Source organism: Schistocerca cancellata, chromosome 4 (genome assembly GCF_023864275.1).
Source record: "Schistocerca cancellata isolate TAMUIC-IGC-003103 chromosome 4, iqSchCanc2.1, whole genome shotgun sequence".
NCBI classification, from domain to species: Eukaryota; Metazoa; Arthropoda; class Insecta; order Orthoptera; family Acrididae; genus Schistocerca; species Schistocerca cancellata.
In genome coordinates, this window is record NC_064629.1 from 302,716,832 (window position 1) to 302,734,673 (window position 17,842).

General features: G+C 37.7%; 1 protein-coding gene across 1 annotated transcript in view; it reads right to left on the minus strand.

Annotated features, from left to right (window-relative positions):
• Window positions 1-17,842, minus strand: part of LOC126183191 (proto-oncogene tyrosine-protein kinase ROS) — a 597,756-nt gene that overhangs the window by 99,816 nt on the left and 480,098 nt on the right. The window contains exons 22-28 of the mRNA XM_049924934.1: window positions 15,360-15,470; window positions 15,028-15,221; window positions 12,920-13,114; window positions 9,713-9,927; window positions 3,839-3,986; window positions 772-1,019; window positions 388-536 (exon numbers count right to left, since the gene is read on the minus strand). Of these exons, the coding sequence (XP_049780891.1) occupies window positions 388-536; window positions 772-1,019; window positions 3,839-3,986; window positions 9,713-9,927; window positions 12,920-13,114; window positions 15,028-15,221; window positions 15,360-15,470 (1,260 nt within the window). The remainder of the gene's footprint in view (window positions 1-387; window positions 537-771; window positions 1,020-3,838; window positions 3,987-9,712; window positions 9,928-12,919; window positions 13,115-15,027; window positions 15,222-15,359; window positions 15,471-17,842) is intronic.

A 17,842-nucleotide genomic window follows, 5' to 3' on the forward strand; every position in this document is an offset into this window, starting at 1 on the left:
TAATTTACAAAGGTGTCAGCAAATTGCCATGAAAATTTCTTCCATCTGATCATATGATACTACATGGAAAGGTTAACATATTCTTTAAACAAGAAGCAAAGCCCTAGCTTACAACAAAATCTTAGTTCAAACAGTATCAATAGCAGGCAGTGTTATAGTAGATGTTGCATCTTTTACCACCGAAAGCTCAGTATTCTTGGGATATTTTGTTTGTTGTTTATAATTACCTTTCTACTGCAGTTATATTGTTTCCACAAATATTTGGACAAGTTCAAAGTAAATTTTAATTCCGTTCACATTTCACATTTTAGCCTTTTAACATAAAAGAAAAAAAGAGAAGAAATTTAACAGAAACTATAAGTAAACTGTCATGGGAATAAATCTTACCTCGTGACATCACTTGTGGAACTCCACGATAAATTCAGATGATACGGACTTCGATCAATGAGTGTAATATTGTCAGGTTCTGGGAACATTCTCACTTCTGTGGTATCACTCTCACTGTATGACAGCGCACTTGTTGAGTAAGCACGAACCTGTGGTAATGTGACCCCAATAGGTGACTTGTTAAAGATAATAAAAATGTACACCTCAGTTTAATATGGATAACCATAGGTGCAACACTTTAAGATGATGGTAACTAAAATACTGCTTAAAACAAAAACAAAATGCACAGTAAACTAATACAATTAATGTGATCAATATGCAATTCAGAAGATGACGTTCAACAATATTTTTAACGTGAAATCCAATAAATAAAACATATTTTACCCAAACAATGTAACTGTGTCCTGGTAAAAGTGAAGCTAAATCAGCTGAATGAAATTCTGTTGACTCATGCTGTTTATTTCCACGAACTGGTTGTGCTTTGGGTCGGACTCCTGCAACCATACCTTCTGTTCGCCAGTGCAGTTCATACAAAACATACTGGCCATTCAGTTCTTTTGGTGATAGCCATTGCACCTTAACCTTTGTTGGATTTATAACAATGACTGTAACATTCTGTGGTGGAGATGGAGCTGAAAATTTAAAATAGTGATGTATTTCTTGCAAAATTTTCATTTCTATGCTTTTTACTTTGAAGAAACTTCAATATACAACTCATTGTGCTGAACTGGTGAAAAAAAGAGATTTCTTTTGTGCCCTGTAGACCCATTGGATAATTTTCTGTAGAGATGCAGCAAGGATCAATAAAGTATTTATTCTGTAAAGGAGAGCAGCAAAAATATAAGGTTACTCAAAAAACTTACAAGGAAAGACAAATCAACAATTTTTAGTGTTTTACAGATACAAAACTTTTTCTTCGTTGATCACTGACTCAGTTGGCCTCCTGGTCTGATCAGATTTGTAACAGTGGGGAACAATCCCAGGCAAATGGAAAGCACAGAGGCAGTAATTCCCTCTGCTGATGTTCTATGTTGGTATGTTTAGTGCTCATTAATAATATTAAAAAGTCAAACCTGGAAAGGGGAAAGGTGTATTGGCTATTTAGGGAACCTGGAGATCTTTGCTTTCATATTTATAACCTTCTATTTCTACACTAAACAGCAGTCTGAAGATTCTTGTGATCAAGAATCTTTGTAAAAATGTATAATTGTTTTTCATTTTCAAAAATGTATATATTTCAAGGTCCTTTAACAATACAATTTGTAAATGAGCATCAGTGTGGATCATCTGTTTCAAATATGAGACATTCAAAAGGTTTCCTCCTTATACGTAAATACTGTTTGATATTTTATAGTTGTATCTCATTGTTGATAAACAAACAAATATATAAACTGTGGTTTAGTTTTGTACTAATGGGCACTGACCTATATGACATCACTACCTAACTATATATATAAAAATACCTTAATCTCTATCCATTTACAACCTACAAATTTGCTGATTGTACTTATTTGATAGAATTAATTTTTTTTTTTTTTTTTTGTAAACACTCATCTTCCATCATGGCATGTTACATAAATTAAGAGGAAAGTTGTAACATTTACTGCCACTTCAGAAAATTTTTCTTTGCTCTGACTACAGAAAACAGGAACACAATCTGGGTGTTCAAACAATCATCTAACAAGGGAGTGGACAATCATGTCATATTGAAACCTGATGTACTTCTTTTGCAACTAGTAGTTAACACAACTTAGAATACAGATGATACACATAGAAAATACCTAAAAATTGTGATAGCCATGGTTTTTTGGGCTTGGCATTTATGACAAGTTGAACACCTCTGCATATCACTAGCGGTTGTTTAGGTGGGTAGTGTGCAAGATGAGGGACCTGCAGCCAGGTGGAGCAGCATTCTTTCAAGAGAAATCTCAGTTCATGGCTTTGAATACATATGGTTAGGAATAACTGAAGCAGTCAATGTTGCAGACAGCAAATCCGCTGGTGCTGATGATACTAAAGATAGTTATATTCCAGAAGAATTTGTCAATAGGTTAATATTGTCACATTTAATTAATAATTACCTCCAAAAGAAAAGTCCAAAAATAAAATTACCATGTTAGATAAAGATAAAACAATGAACTAAAGTGGTTGTTACATATACAAAGAATAAAACTGCTGGTTTTGGGAATCTGGTGTGTAAATTGTAGATCGGTCTAATTTTGAAAATGAAATGTAGGGTAAAAGACTGCTTTCATTCAAAGATGAAAAACATACAAAGACAACTGCAGAGCACATTTCCCCACACACCCAGTCATACACAATAATGCCCATAATTGGCTAGATGGTAGATTACTACTTATGTTATTTGTTTGTTTTTGCACTACATATGAAAAGAGCTATGTTGGGTCGAGGAAATATTGTGGCAAACACATCAAAGTCTGGAGAAATGGGAAAGGAAAATTTTACAGTTTTCACACATCACACTTTTCTTCCATTTTGTGGTGAGAACAAATCCCTTCACAATTCTTTGTTAAGTCATAAAAATTCTGTGTCACTGTCAGCCACTTCTTGAACTCACACTGACAAATACGTGCATATACTTCAGATTCAATCTGATTTGATGAATGTATTTCAACTGCAGAGCAAGAATTGTACCATCTGTGGAATGCATTTTATACAACTTTAACACAGAAAATTATTATGGACAGATCACTGCAATTTTCAGTTCATCACTGTAAAAGGATTCTTAAGCTACAGTCATAGTATACTACTTCTTCTCTTTTCTCATTTTAAAAGTCTAATTAAATCTGCATCACTTTTAAAAATATATCAATATATGACAGGACTCATTCCTCACTATAGTCCAGTTTTTTGCAAAAATGTCTAAGCCTGTCTGCCACCCACAGGGCTGTTGATTGTCGTACTTCAGTGGTTTCCATGTGATGTTTGTGTAAGTACAACAAATCTACTGTCATTCTATCTGCCATATCATTTTCCTGTATGTATATGGAAAGTTCAACCTTTTTAAATATGATCCTTCTGAGTTTATTATCAAAGATAATAAACAAGTGTTCTTTAATATCTAAAACATTGTCCAAACTGCAGTACATTGTTTAACTAATAGCTGTTTCAGTTGTAACTGAATTTATCCTGCAGCTCTACCTTTAGGATGAATTCTGTACCAATGAGAATTTAGCTATTATAATGTCATTGATAACATAAAGAAGACTGTTTGGTTACTTTCTAAGACCTTTCTAAATTTCATAAAATTAAAACATATCTTTTCTGTTCTTACATGTGAACCTCAAACATTGGTCTAAATATACAATCTCACTGGCTTCTTCAGGAACCTCTTGTTTTAATATTTGATTTAAAAAAAAGCTACGCCATGTAATTAAGGAGAAACTCAAAATGTCAATAAACAACGTAAACAGAATTTTTGCCAACTTACCACCTGCTGCTGTTCTCAGTTCTCTTGGTGCACCTACTATATGATTAACTCCTTCCATTTCACTGTAGTAGTTCTTCAGTTCTAATATAAAAACATATTTGGAGTACGGTTTCAGATTTGAAATTGTTATTATTCTGTTAAAAGTGACCTGTAATTAAATCAAGTTATCTCATATTTAGTAATAAAGCAATTCTCAAAAAATTAGATTATATATGTTAGAAAAAGATATACAAAACTAAGAAGTGTAATTTTGACAGCTTTACAACAAATATAATTATTAATAGTCTTATATGACAGTAAGACATACTGCAAATATAAACCACACTTCATGTATAAAAGAAAATTACATCTGTCTCAAAAAAATTAGTATTTTGTTCCTTTAGTCTATAGTATATACCTCGACTTCTACCACAACCTTCATGTTCCTCTAGGAAATATTACTACAACTGATTGCATACTCTAAGCAGGCAACAACTTCATAACATTTGTGCAGCAGCCTAATCCTGCTTTTGGAGACCATAGTACTACATTATCCTTCAAATATTTGCCCCCTGCCCCCTTTCCCAAACATGACTGACAACCAGAAACATTCTCTCCTATTTCCTCGCATAAAATCTGCACTCTACACAAAAAAGGGCTGAATAATTCTGCATTACAAAATGATTTACATCAGATCAGCTACACTGTCATTCTGTGGTCCTATTATTCAGAAATCCTTGAGACTGTAGAACATGTAAGAAAATCTAAAAATGCATATGTAAAAAAGAACTCGTGCAATTGTTCCTTTCAGAGAGTCTAACTGAAATGGTCTCAAAAGTTGTGAAGTTTTCAATTGGAAATTATTACAAAACTTATCACAGGCATTTAAATGCACACATACTAAAATAAAGAAATAATTTCTTGTTTATTATATCCCAGCATTGTGAAAATAACAGTGCTTGCTTACACATATCACAATATGCCACTGAACAGGTGCAGAAGTCTGATTCATGTTATGTGATATTCTTAATAATATGGACATTGACTGGTTTATAAACAAGTCCATAGAGTGGAAAGCTCCTCTTAAACTATACTTCATTAGTAGCCAAACTTGTTATTGTTTCTGGAAAGCTATTGAAAACGTTTGCTCCTGAATAATGGACAATTTTTTGACCAAAGTATGCAGTTTTTGGTCTTTATGTATATTCTTCTTATACACAGTACTGATTCTGTGAACTAAGCTTGAAAGAGAGTTATATTATTTACTATAAATTTCATTAACGGACAAATACAGTGAGAAGCAGTAATAAGGACAAGTAGTTCTCTCAACAAGTTTCTGCAGTACATTCTTGCATTCAAATCATAAATAATTCATTGTGCCTGCTTCAGTCCAAAAAAAAAACCTTTGCATTGCTGATAAGTTGCCCCAAAAAATTGCGTCACATGCGAATGAGGAATGAAAGTAAGCAAAGTCTGTCAGCTTCTTTATTTTTACATCACCAATGTCTGACAAAATTTGGATTGGAAGTAAAGATTTGTAAAGCCAAACATGAGGCTATAAAAGACTGAACCTCCTTTAAACATTCAAGAGGATGCATTCTCATATGTCACAACAAATATGCCAACTTGCTTCAAATAATTACTGATACAACTGCATATTTTCCTGACATATCCCCCATCAAGATATTTGTGACACAGTGGTTGGCAATTTGCTCATTGATAGAATCCCTGCTGATAATTTTCTGGTATCTTACAAACCAATCAGAAGTGGACAAAAACATATTTACACTCTCTCTTACTCAGTGCTACAATTTTTAGGCTTTGATTTCTTCATGTGGGGGCTTCATAAAATATAGTGCTGAACCCTCAAAGTCAGAGATAAAATCAACAGTTCTGCCATCTTAATTTGTGTCTTATCATGTACCGGTACCTGATCTGTAGAATAAAGCTCATTTAAGTAATATGTATACTTTTTGCCACTGCAAACTTTAAGTAATATGTTCATGATGATGACGATGAAGATATGATTTGTTTTTGTCATTCAACATCTAGGTCTTTAGTGCCAGCACTTCACAAATGTGTCTAAACACCTAACTATATGTAAAGATGAGCTGCTGTTTCTTTTACATAATTTTCTGCTAGTAAATGTTTCCTACCTTGTGAATCAGTGAACATAATCATTTGCAGCTTAATCTTAATAACAAATTTTTATTTTCAGTTCTGTTTTTGGTGGAATAAATATACAAATCTGCTTACCAGCAATTAAATAAGAACTGGACAAGTCCTACTATCATTTATAAGAATCAATTTCTTTTCACATGTATGGCCATTATTGATAAGCATTGTCCTCATTCACTTCATTTTATGGTGTTTAAGAATGCCAGTTTTCTATTTACATGCAATATGACATAGTAACCACAGTGGCGCATTACAGTATTTTCTGTTAATTTCTTTAGAGCATTTGCTGTCAATTCCACATACCCAAATTCGATGGTTCACTGTACAGTGTGTAATGATAGGTATATATTATTACAGCAATAGTTTTCAGTATTTTCATTATAGTCACAGATATAATGTGAAAATGAAGACAATGTACCTGTTTCCTAATCTCCAAATAATCTGCACATGTGTCAACAAATCATCTGTATGTTTCTCAAATTACACTGTATTCTGAATGCACTAAATTAAATGTGCAGGTGCTCAGTGACTATTAACTGAGAGGGGGACACAAACCACTTCTGAGTTATTTTCATCTATTGTCAGACTTATCATTTAGTACACACAAAATTTCTACATCATTTCTTTGCACAAGCAGTTTATCACTTTATCTAATGAGACTAAATTCCTAGCACGCAAAATTCAGGAAGGATTTTTGGAGTAAAACAGAAATCTTTACTTGTGACATGGCCACATTGATCACTGGACTATATGTTTGGGGAAAAATGCATTATGGATGAAGGTGAAAACACACTTATGAGCCAAAACATTATGATCACCTGCAAGTTGGTTCCTCTTTGGACTGGACAAGTTGATAGTAGCTTTCTGGAGGTATGTGGCACTATAATGTTGCACAAGCCATTATAGCACAATTTTGCCTTGTAATATGGGCAGTAACCTTGCTGGGAGATGTCTCCACTGATGGGAAAGACATCATGTCCTGCTGCCTTGGATTACTACCACAAGTCCAAAGCATGCACAGATGAGTGTCCTCATAGTGTAATATTGTCCCCAGCAGCCTGTATCTGTGACACAGTGCATCGTTTGAGCAACTGTTCATCTGGATGATGGTGTATTCAGACACAACCATTGACCTTCTGTAACATGCAATTCATTTGTCTGTGCAACACATTTCCATTGATCCAAAGTCCAATCTCAATTATCCATCACTCACTGCAATCTTAGTTGATAGTGTCATGGGGTCAACATAGGAACATGTAGGAGTCACCTGCAGTGGAGCCTCATGTTCAAAAATGTGCAATGAATGGTGTGTACCAGCACACTTGTGCCTGCAACTGCACTGTGCTTTGTGAGATCTGCTACAGATTATCACTTAACCTTTTTTACAGAACAGGCAAGCCTCTGACTTCCCTGTTGCATGATGAGGCATGAACATCCAACACCTTGCCACCTACTCAGGATTTCACCATCTTTCAACCACTTTTTGCAGATTCTCATATTAATAGCACATGAACAGCCAACCAGCTTTCCCACTTCCTTCATTCACAGGTGCTGGGCCATAAGCCCTTTGTAAAAGTCACTTACATCAATGGAACCTCTCATTTGTGGCCTTTAGCAGCACTTAAATGATTCCTTATTCACCTCTGCTATGCTTATATACAGGGTGGTCCATTGATCGTGACCGGGCCAAATATCTCATGAAATAAGCGTCAAACAAAAAACTACAAAGAACGAAACTTGTCTAGCTTGAAGGGGGAAACCAGATGGCGCTATGGTTGGCCTGCTAGATGGCGCTGCCATAGCTCAAACAGATATCAACTGTGTTTTTTTAAATAGGAATCCCATTGTTTATTACATATTCGTGTTGTACGTAAAGAAATATGGATGTTTCAGTTGGACCACTTTTTTCACTTTGTGATAGATGGCGCTGTAATAGTCACAAACATACGGATCACAATTTTAGACGAACAGTTGATAACAGGTAGGCTTTTTAAATTAAAATACAGAACATAGGTATGTTTGAACATTTTATTTCGGTTGTTCCAATGTGATACATATACCTTTGTGAACTTATCATTTCTGCGAACACATGCTGTTACAGCATAATTACCTGTAAATTTCACATTAATGCAATAAATACTCAAAATTATGTCTGTCAACCTCAATGCATTTGGAAATACATGTAATGACATTCCTCTGAACAGTGAGTAGTTCGCCTTCCGTAATGTTCGCACATGCATTGACATTGCGCTGATGCAAGTTGTCAGGCGTTGTCAGTGGATCACGATAGCAAACATCCTTCAACTTTCCCCACTGAAAGAAATCCGGGGATGTCAGATCTGGCTAACGTGCGGGCCATGGTATGGAGCTTCGAAGACCAATCCACCTGTCATGAAATATGCTATGCAATACCACTTCAACCGCACACGAGCTATGTGCCAGACATCCATCATGTTGGAGGTACATTGCCATTCTGTCATGCAGTGAAACATCTTGTAGTAACATCAGTAGAACATTACGTAGGAAATCAGCATACATTGCACCATTTAGATTGCCATCGATAAAATGGGGGCTAATTATCTTACCTCCCATAATGCCGCACCATACATTAACCCGCCAAGGTCACTGATGTTCCACCTGTCACAGCCATCATCGATTTTCCGTTGCCCAATAGTGCATATTATGCCAGTTTACGTTACCACTGTTGGTGAATGACGCTTCGTCGCTAAATAGAACGCATGCAAAAAGTCTGTCATCGTCCCGTAATTTATCTTGTGCCCAGTGGCAGAACTGTACACGACATTCAAAGTAGTCACCATGCAATTCCTGGTGCATAGAAATATGGCACGGGTGCAATCGATTCTCAACACCGACGTTTTTGAGATTCCTGATTCTCGTGTAATTTGTCTGCTACTGATGTGCGGATTAGCCGTGACAAAATTACACATCTACTTGGGCATCATCATTTGTTGCAGGTCATGGTTGACATTTCACATGTGGCTGAACATGTCCTGTTTCCTTAAAAAACGTAACTATCCGGCGAATGCTCCACACACTTGGATGATGTCATCCAGGATACCGAGCAGCATACATAGCACATGCCCGTTGGGCATTTTGATCACAATAGCCATACATCAACACAATATTGACCTTTTCCATAGTTGGTAAACAGTACATTTTAACATGGGTAATGTATCACTAAATACCGTCCGCACTGGCAGAATGTTACGTGATACCACGTACTTATACATTTGTGACTATTACAGCGCCATCTATCACAAAGCGAATAAAGTGGTCCAACTAAAACATTCATATTTCTTTACTTACTTCACGAATATGTAATAAAAAATGGGGGTTCCTATTTTTAAAAAATGCAGTTGATATCCGTTTGACCTATGGCAGCGCCATCTAGGGGGCCAACCATAGCACCATCTGGTTTCCCCCTTCAAGCTAGATGAGTTTTGTAGTTTTTTCATTTGATGCTTATTTCACGAGATATTTGGCCCAGTCACTATCAATGGACCACCCTGTTACTTTCCTTACTGCATCAAGTTCCTGCAATGCCATCAGGTGGTATACATTCAATCCTGTGGTGAGCAGTCAGTCTATTATTTTGGCTCATCAGTGTAAACTGACTTGAGTTCTATGGCATTACAAGACATGTCATGCTCCATACAGAATATCATTTCATGCAGAAATTTTACAGAAATAACTTACCACTTTCCAACAACGAGATAAATGTTTTCTGCAATCGGAGGTTCCATCATCAGTCACCAGTCCGTAGTATACTGTGTATTCAATTGTTGCCAGAGAGATATTTTCACAATGAGGGTATCTGTCTGGCTTTGGGAGTTCTAACTTCAGTGTTTTATCCGTACTATTAATTAACTTCACCATGTGCATTGTTTGCATGGGAACTAAACATTCTGGAGCTGTGAGATATAAACACAACAACGTTAACTGAAATACATGTCATACAGTTTGATGATGAAAAAATGGGCTATTAAAATAACTCCTTAATTAGATTTTTTAAAGTGCTAGATGAACATAAGATGATCATATGTTATGTGAATCCAATACACAAATTTTAGATTGTGGGATAACATAGAGAATGAATTCAGTGCAAGTGTAATTTACAACAGAATTATACAGGGAAGACTGCACAGGTCACAACATCCCCATATGATACACATTCCTCGGTTGAGACTGCATAAACTCTAATATTCTGGCACTCCAGCAATATGAAGACAGACTCAGAGAATTTCTATGGCTCCTATTTCTGGTTTTGGCATTGCAACTATAGGGCTTATGGCAATGTTATGGGGATGGAAGTCAGTCCTCTATCAGAAATAGTTATCCAGCATGGCAGGCATATCAACCAGTTGATATTTTGTTACTGAAACCATAGATTCGCCAAGACTCAAAAGTAGCCACTTCAGCACTTTTTGTACCTGCATTTTGATTTTGGAACATTGTTGGTGAATATGTTACTGTGTCAGCCAATTATGGCTTTTTTCATCTATACTAATTTAGGCTCACATTACTTGTAGTCATAATGCTCCATTACTATTGTGATTTTGACAATCAACTTGGTGTCAACCTTGGTTTTGCAATCACAAATTTGTTCTAACTTATGCACCCCCTTAGTTCCCAAATGTGAGGGAGAGAGTAGTTTTTCATGTACATACAATACATTGTATGTTATATGATCTGGAGTCCAGAAGATAGTGCATTTACATATGAAACTACACTGGTTGCTTAGCTGATAAGGTAGTTGATTTGTTTCCCAAAATTTTACATAAAATATAATGACTGCACATTGATGATGAAAGTATGCAGGTTTAGTAATATATTCTAATAGATATGTAGGATAAATCCACTATCAAGCAGCCTACTGATACCCATCCCTATTACCACAGCTTTCATGGCCAAATGTTTTGTCTCACATTCGTATGTTGCATCCTGTCATTTTGTCCATATGCAGCACTTTCCAACACATTTTGTTTAGTGTCACATTTAGCACATTTCAGTCAGCCCCCTTCACATTCTTCAGACTCCTATCACTAGTTTTCCATAGTTTTTTCTTGTCACAGAGACATCACTTGCCCCCTAGTGGCAATGTCTGAAGCATCTTGTACAAGTCTCCTTTCCCTCACAAATGCTTACTATTTTATATTGCAACATTGTATATGGTAAATGCCTTGTATGGGGCTTCTAACAGGTAAGTTCTTTTCTTTCCATTTCCTATTCATTTTAGCTAACTTCTAACACTTGTCCAGTCCGTATGCCTATAGACTGGCTTATTTGCTAATTTTCTTTTTGATTCTGTACAATTTTTATACTCATATTTACTGTTTCTTCTGTGGTACATTGTGAATGCATTTCAAGGACTCATATTCATCAACATAGTTATATCTACTTACTCCATATGAACCAAACATAGTTACATCTATTTACTCCGTGTGAACCAGTTACACATGTAAATGTTGGTAATGACTTTAATAACACTTTGGATGTTCATACTGCAACTCCAAATGTAATATCAGTGCCATATAAGAGAAATAGGTGGTTGTTATTTTTCAAATGGTCTATAATGTAATTACAATGCCTGACAGCAAAAGTGAAGCACCCCAGAAGATGTGTTCAGATGTCAATGTCACTTCATACACATACACACCACTGGTGCATATGTCAATGACGGGCACCAGGGCACATTAGTGTTGTTCACGTTTAGTGTTGTTACCAGGCCTGGTAAAGTGTATAAGGGATGGGAACAGTGTCAGGTGCTCAGTAATCATTGTGAAGGACATGGAGATGCCATGTACTCATATGAATCAATATTTCCAGTACCTGACAGAATTTGAAAGGGGCTTCATTGTGGATCTCCATTTTGTTCGCAGGTCAAATTGCACAGTATCTAGATCTGTGGAGCATTTGGATGTGACAGTGGCCCGATGCTGGACTGCATAGGAAGAAGAACATCAGAATCTGTTCACAAGTAATGGACTCCCTATAACATTCTGTAACACCCTGAACCATTTGTCAGATAGTAGTAGCAGCTGGACTAGGGAATTACCATCCCACGTGTAGGTTGACATTAACACTGCAACACAAATGACTGTATTTGCAGTGGTACCACAACTAGGAAACATGGATTGCTGATGAATGGCATCAGTGATGAATCATCATTCTGCACTACCCCACAGATGTCTGTTGTTGGCAAGCATGGGAGTGAGCTGGGGAGAGGTGCCAGTATGCTTTGGAGAAACATAGTGGTGTTACTTCAGGTGCCATAGAGTGGGAAGCCATCAGGTACAACTTCAAGTCACTACTGGTAGTGCTTGAGGGAACTCTGACGGCACAGCAGTAAGTCATGGACATCTTGTGTCATCACTTGTCACCCATGTGACACTATTGTGATGCCATTTTTCAACAGGACAGTGCTTGTCCACAAGACATATGTGTCTATGAACTGTGTGCAGTACGTTGAGGTACTGCTGAAGCCAGCAAGATTCCCAGATATGTCCCTGATAGAACACGTGTGAAACCAGCTTGGATGTAAGCTTCGTCTCAGTGACAGCATCCAGGATTTCAAGAACCAGTTACAACAGTTGTGGGCCAGCTAGTCTCAGAAGATTATACAATGGATTTATGATACCCATCCCAACTTAATCAGTGCATGCATCTAGACCAAGGTGTGCAATGTCATAGTGATAAGTGGGCTCATACTGCCAGGTTCTTCATAAATTTAATGCAGTTTTAAAATCACTAAAATAACATCACATTCCCTCTCAACTTATGAAGTTCCATTTGATTTCTTTCTCCCCTTTCGAGTGCTTTACTTTTTGTGTCAAGCAGTGTATTTAAACCAAATCATAATCAATTCAAAGTATGAAAATTAAGAGTTCTTTTTGTTATACTTACATGGAAATGGTTGCAAATGAGATCCAAGGGCAATTATTTGCTGGACACCAAACATATCAACTGATTTTACTTTGTCAGTTGTAGCTGCCCTTGTCAAATCATCCAAATCTTTAACAGCAGAGTACACTCGCCCTTCAGTTGCATTAGACCAGTATACAAACTTATGATCCACAGTCAATGATGTTGGTGGTAGTCCTTTTCAATGAAAAAAATGAAAAAAAAAACAAACATGATTATTAGATAAGAAGCATGGTCAAACTATTTGCAAAATGAGTTATACACTTTACACAAGATGCCTCTTGTTGTATATTCCAACAAGTACTTTGTAACATAGCAGTATTGCAATTACATGAATTTCTTATTACTTGTTGCTGCTTTTATTACACTGTACTTACTATTTTCGACAATTTTGAAATATCTGAAGTTGTGGAAAAATGGATATGCAAACAATTTTGTTTAAATTTGAAAAAAAAAGAAAAAAAGCTGAAACTGACACCAAATTAAGAATTATACAAAAATTTGGGTTGGTTATCATTGTGTGGTAGTATAGCAACAAATGAATGAGTAAAGAAATCCATCATGTTAAGCAAGCAATCACTGACTGTACTATTGTTGAACTTTATAAAGGACACATCAGCATAGTCCAAAAGTCGAAATGAACATGAAACAATTAGTAGCAAAGTTCATTCCTCTTCTTTTAAATTATACCTAATAAGGAGATGCAATGGTGAAGGCACTGGACTTGTTTCAAGAATAATGAAGTTTAAATCCCCCTCCTCCCATCAAGATTAAAGTTTCCAGTGGTTCCTCAACATTTCTGTAAATTATGGGCTGGTGGTATATGGGTATGGAACTGACATCTGACAGTGTCCCAGATATAAATCCTCATTCTACCATCAAGATTAAAGTTTCCAGTGGTTACACAAAATTCCCATAAATTATGGGCTGGTGTGGTTTGTGGGCACAGAGCTGGCAGTCAATAGTGTCCCAAATATATTCCAGAAGGTTCAGTTGAGGCAAATGTTACGGTCAAGACGTCAATGTGAATTCACTGTCATGCTCCTCAAACCACTGTAGCATGTTTCTGGTCTTATGATGTGGCAGTTATCCTGCTAGAAGATTCCATCACCATCTGGGGAGACATAAGGCATGAAGGGAAGCAGGTGGACTGCAATAATTTTCATGTAGTCCACAGCTGTCAAGGTGTCTTCAATTACTATCATTGGTCACAAAGAAGCCCAGGTGAATGTCCCTCACACCATAACACAGCCTTCACCAGCCTGAAAATGTGGCAAAGTGCATGTTTCAAGCAACTGTTTTTCTGGATGATGGCATATCTAGACACAACCACTTGACCCCATGTAACAACAAACAAGAGTCACCCAACAATTAACACATTTCCATTGATCCATGGACAAAATTTGATGATCCCATGCTCACTGCAATTTTGAAGGCTGATGTTATTGGGTCAACACGGGAACATTTACACATCATCTGCTGACCAGCTCTGCTACTTCCAAGACAGTCATTCCAAGGTGCCAGACCAAAACAAAATACCAACTCTCAAAGTTGCTTATTTCAGTGGATTTATCTATTTGCAGCTGTTACATTCCTAGAATTATTCCCAATTCATCTATGCTGTGTGTTATGCACTTCCCTTACCATGTCACATGCCGACACTGTCACCAGGTGTCATTCAGTCTTGAGGTAGGCAATGGTCATAACAATTTGGCTTATCCATGCTCATTACAACATGGAGCTTGATTTACTGAAAAGATTGTTCTTCACTCCTATAGTGGAAAAGTGCTGTTACTTTTTTGAGGAATTCATGGATGACAATTTCACAGTTTGAAACTGTAGACCATGTGGAGCTGTATCACAATAAGCTTTGTAAAATTGTTGTATAGCTCTGATAAAATATATCAGTGTCTATCATGAGATGTCTCCTGTACAACAAGTCAAAGAATTTGAAAATTTTATAGAATGAAATGAATAAATTACATTTCTTTGTGTCCAGGCACCACTTATGGAGCGTTGCACACATAATTTTTACACTAGTGTTAGCTGTTCTGCTAAAAAAAATAAGAAAAAAGAAAAAAAAGACATACCTGCTTTTCCATGTGTGGCATTCACAATTACTGTGCAATTACAGCCATCAATATCTGATGTAAATATCTGGTTTTGCCAACCATCTACCCAAAATATTTTTGGATTTATGAAGTCTGCTGGATCAACTGTCATTGCTTTCCCCAAAATAGGATTACCAGAACAGTTACAGTAATCACTCCGAAAATTCTGCCTCCTGCAAGTAAAATGATTAAACAACTCATGTTGTACCAATAAATGAAGGATGCATAACAAATTTAATGATAGTTATTTTGAGAGCTTGAATAGGTCCAGATTACAATATGATACATTCATATATTATAGTTCTTCTAACCTCCTTCTCTTTTTATTCACTGAAAAGAATGGTTCAACATGGGTTCCATCTACTCGACTTCTCATGAGACTGCTGACAGAACTCCTGTTAATCTCAATCCAGTAGAGTGAACTGCCAACAGAAGAAAGTATAATAAGTACTGTGCACAATGTCTGTTAAGTTGTATTGATAATAAGTAAGAAATAACTACACCAAACTATCAGTACCTTCTGGTTAAATAAGTAAGTTTCTTAGCCACTGCAATTAATGAGAGTACCTTTTAGTCTCTCTTTCAAAACATCTTAAACATATTTTGCTTTATCTGTGGTTATACTCAACTTTGTATATGCAAAACTGTAGATATAGCGAAGTGAAAAGTATTCATCTCTTATTAACATAAGGCTATATCTTTCTACAGAATTTAGATATCCATTATCAAATTTATAAATTATTTATTTATGAAGACATACCCACAATGTTGTTGATTTAGCATTGTCAGTTATTGTCCAGATCATCATGTAAGTTACTCTAAAAAAGCTATTATTCTGTAAATTACATGAATACATTCTTGTAAGTGGGGAAAATGATATGGGATAGTTTGTTGAGCTGTCTATTTAACCACATTTCTGCATAAGAGACATAGAACTGCAGATTCAGAACTCAAATGATGTATTGATGACTACTTTTCTCTATTTTATTCTGTTCAGTAAAACTGATTTTGTGGAGACAATGTATGACTGATTGCTCGCTTCTATCTGAATAAAATAAACAGTATAAACTGATACTAAGGGCATGCTATGACAAAAGATATAGTTCCACAGCACTTTTGAACATTTAGAGAAAGGTTTTACTGTTTACATTGATCACTAATATATTCACCATTTATATTCAATTGTCTGTGTGGGCCAAAGACTACAGCAGCAGCCGTGTAAGATGTGAATTGTTCAGAAAGAACAGGAAGTAACACATGTCATCCCATGCTAAGACCATTGCACAACACGAGAGGTACTGAATTCATGAGATGTAACAACATTTTGCAAGTGTGTGTGTGTGTGTATATATATATATATATAAATGGAAAAAAGAACACATTGACACCAGTGTGTCAGACCCACCATACTTGCTCCGGACACTGCGAGAGGGCTGTACAAGCAATGATCACACGCACGGCACAGCGGACACACCAGGAACCGCGGTGTTGGCCGTTGAATGGCGCTAGCTGCGCAGCATTTGTGCACTGCCGCCGTCAGTGTCAGCCAGTTTGCCGTGGCATACGGAGCTCCATCGCAGTCTTTAACACTGGTAGCATGCCGCGACAGCGTGGATGTGAACCGTATGTGCAGTTGACGGACTTTGAGCGAGGGCGTATAGTGGGCATGCGGGAGGCCGGGTGGACGTACCACCGAATTGCTCAACACGTGGGGCGTGAGGTCTCCACAGTACATCGATGTTGTCGCCAGTGGTCGGCGGAAGGTGCACGTGCACGTCGACCTGGGACCGGACCGCAGCGACGCACGGATGCACGCCAAGACCGTAGGATCCTACGCAGTGCCGTAGGGGACCACACCGCCACTTCCCAGCAAATTAGGGACACTGTTGCTCCTGGGGTATCGGCGAGGACCATTCGCAACCATCTCCATGAAGCTGGGCTACGGTCCCGCACACCGTTAGGCCGTCTTCCGCTCATGCCCCAACATCGTGCAGCCCGCCTCCAGTGGTGTCGCGACAGGCGTGAATGGAGGGACGAATTGGGCCGTGTCGTCTTCAGCGATGAGAGTCGCTTCTGCCTTGGTGCCAATGATGGTCGTATGCATGTTTGGCACCGTGCAGGTGAGCACCACAATCAGAACTGCATACAACCGAGGCACACAGGGCCAACACCCGGCATCATGGTGTGGGGAGCGATCTCCTACACTGGCCATACACCACTGGTGATCGTCGAGGGGACACTGAATAGTGCACGGTACATCCAAACCGTCATCGAACCCATCGTTCTACCATTCCTAGACCGGCAAGGGAACTTGCTGTTCCAACAGGACAATGCACGTCCGCATGTATCCCGTGCCACCCATCGTGCTCTAGAAGGTGTAAGTCAACTACCCTGGCCAGCAAGGTCTCCGGATCTGTCCCCCATTGAGCATGTTTGGGACTGGATGAAGCGTCGTCTCACGCGGTCTGCACGTCCAGCACGAACGCTGGTCCAACTGAGGCGCCAGGTGGAAATGGCATGGCAAGCCGTTCCACAGGACTACATCCAGCATCTCTACGATCGTCTCCATGGGAGAATAGCAGCCTGCATTGCTGCGAAAGGTGGATATACACTGTACTAGTGCCGACATTGTGCATGCTCTGTTGCCTGTGTCTATGTGCCTGTGGTTCTGTCAGTGTGATCATGTGATGTATCTGACCCCAGGAATGTGTCAATAAAGTTTCCCCTTCCTGGGACAATGAATTCACGGTGTTCTTATTTCAATTTCCAGGAGTATATATATATATATATATAT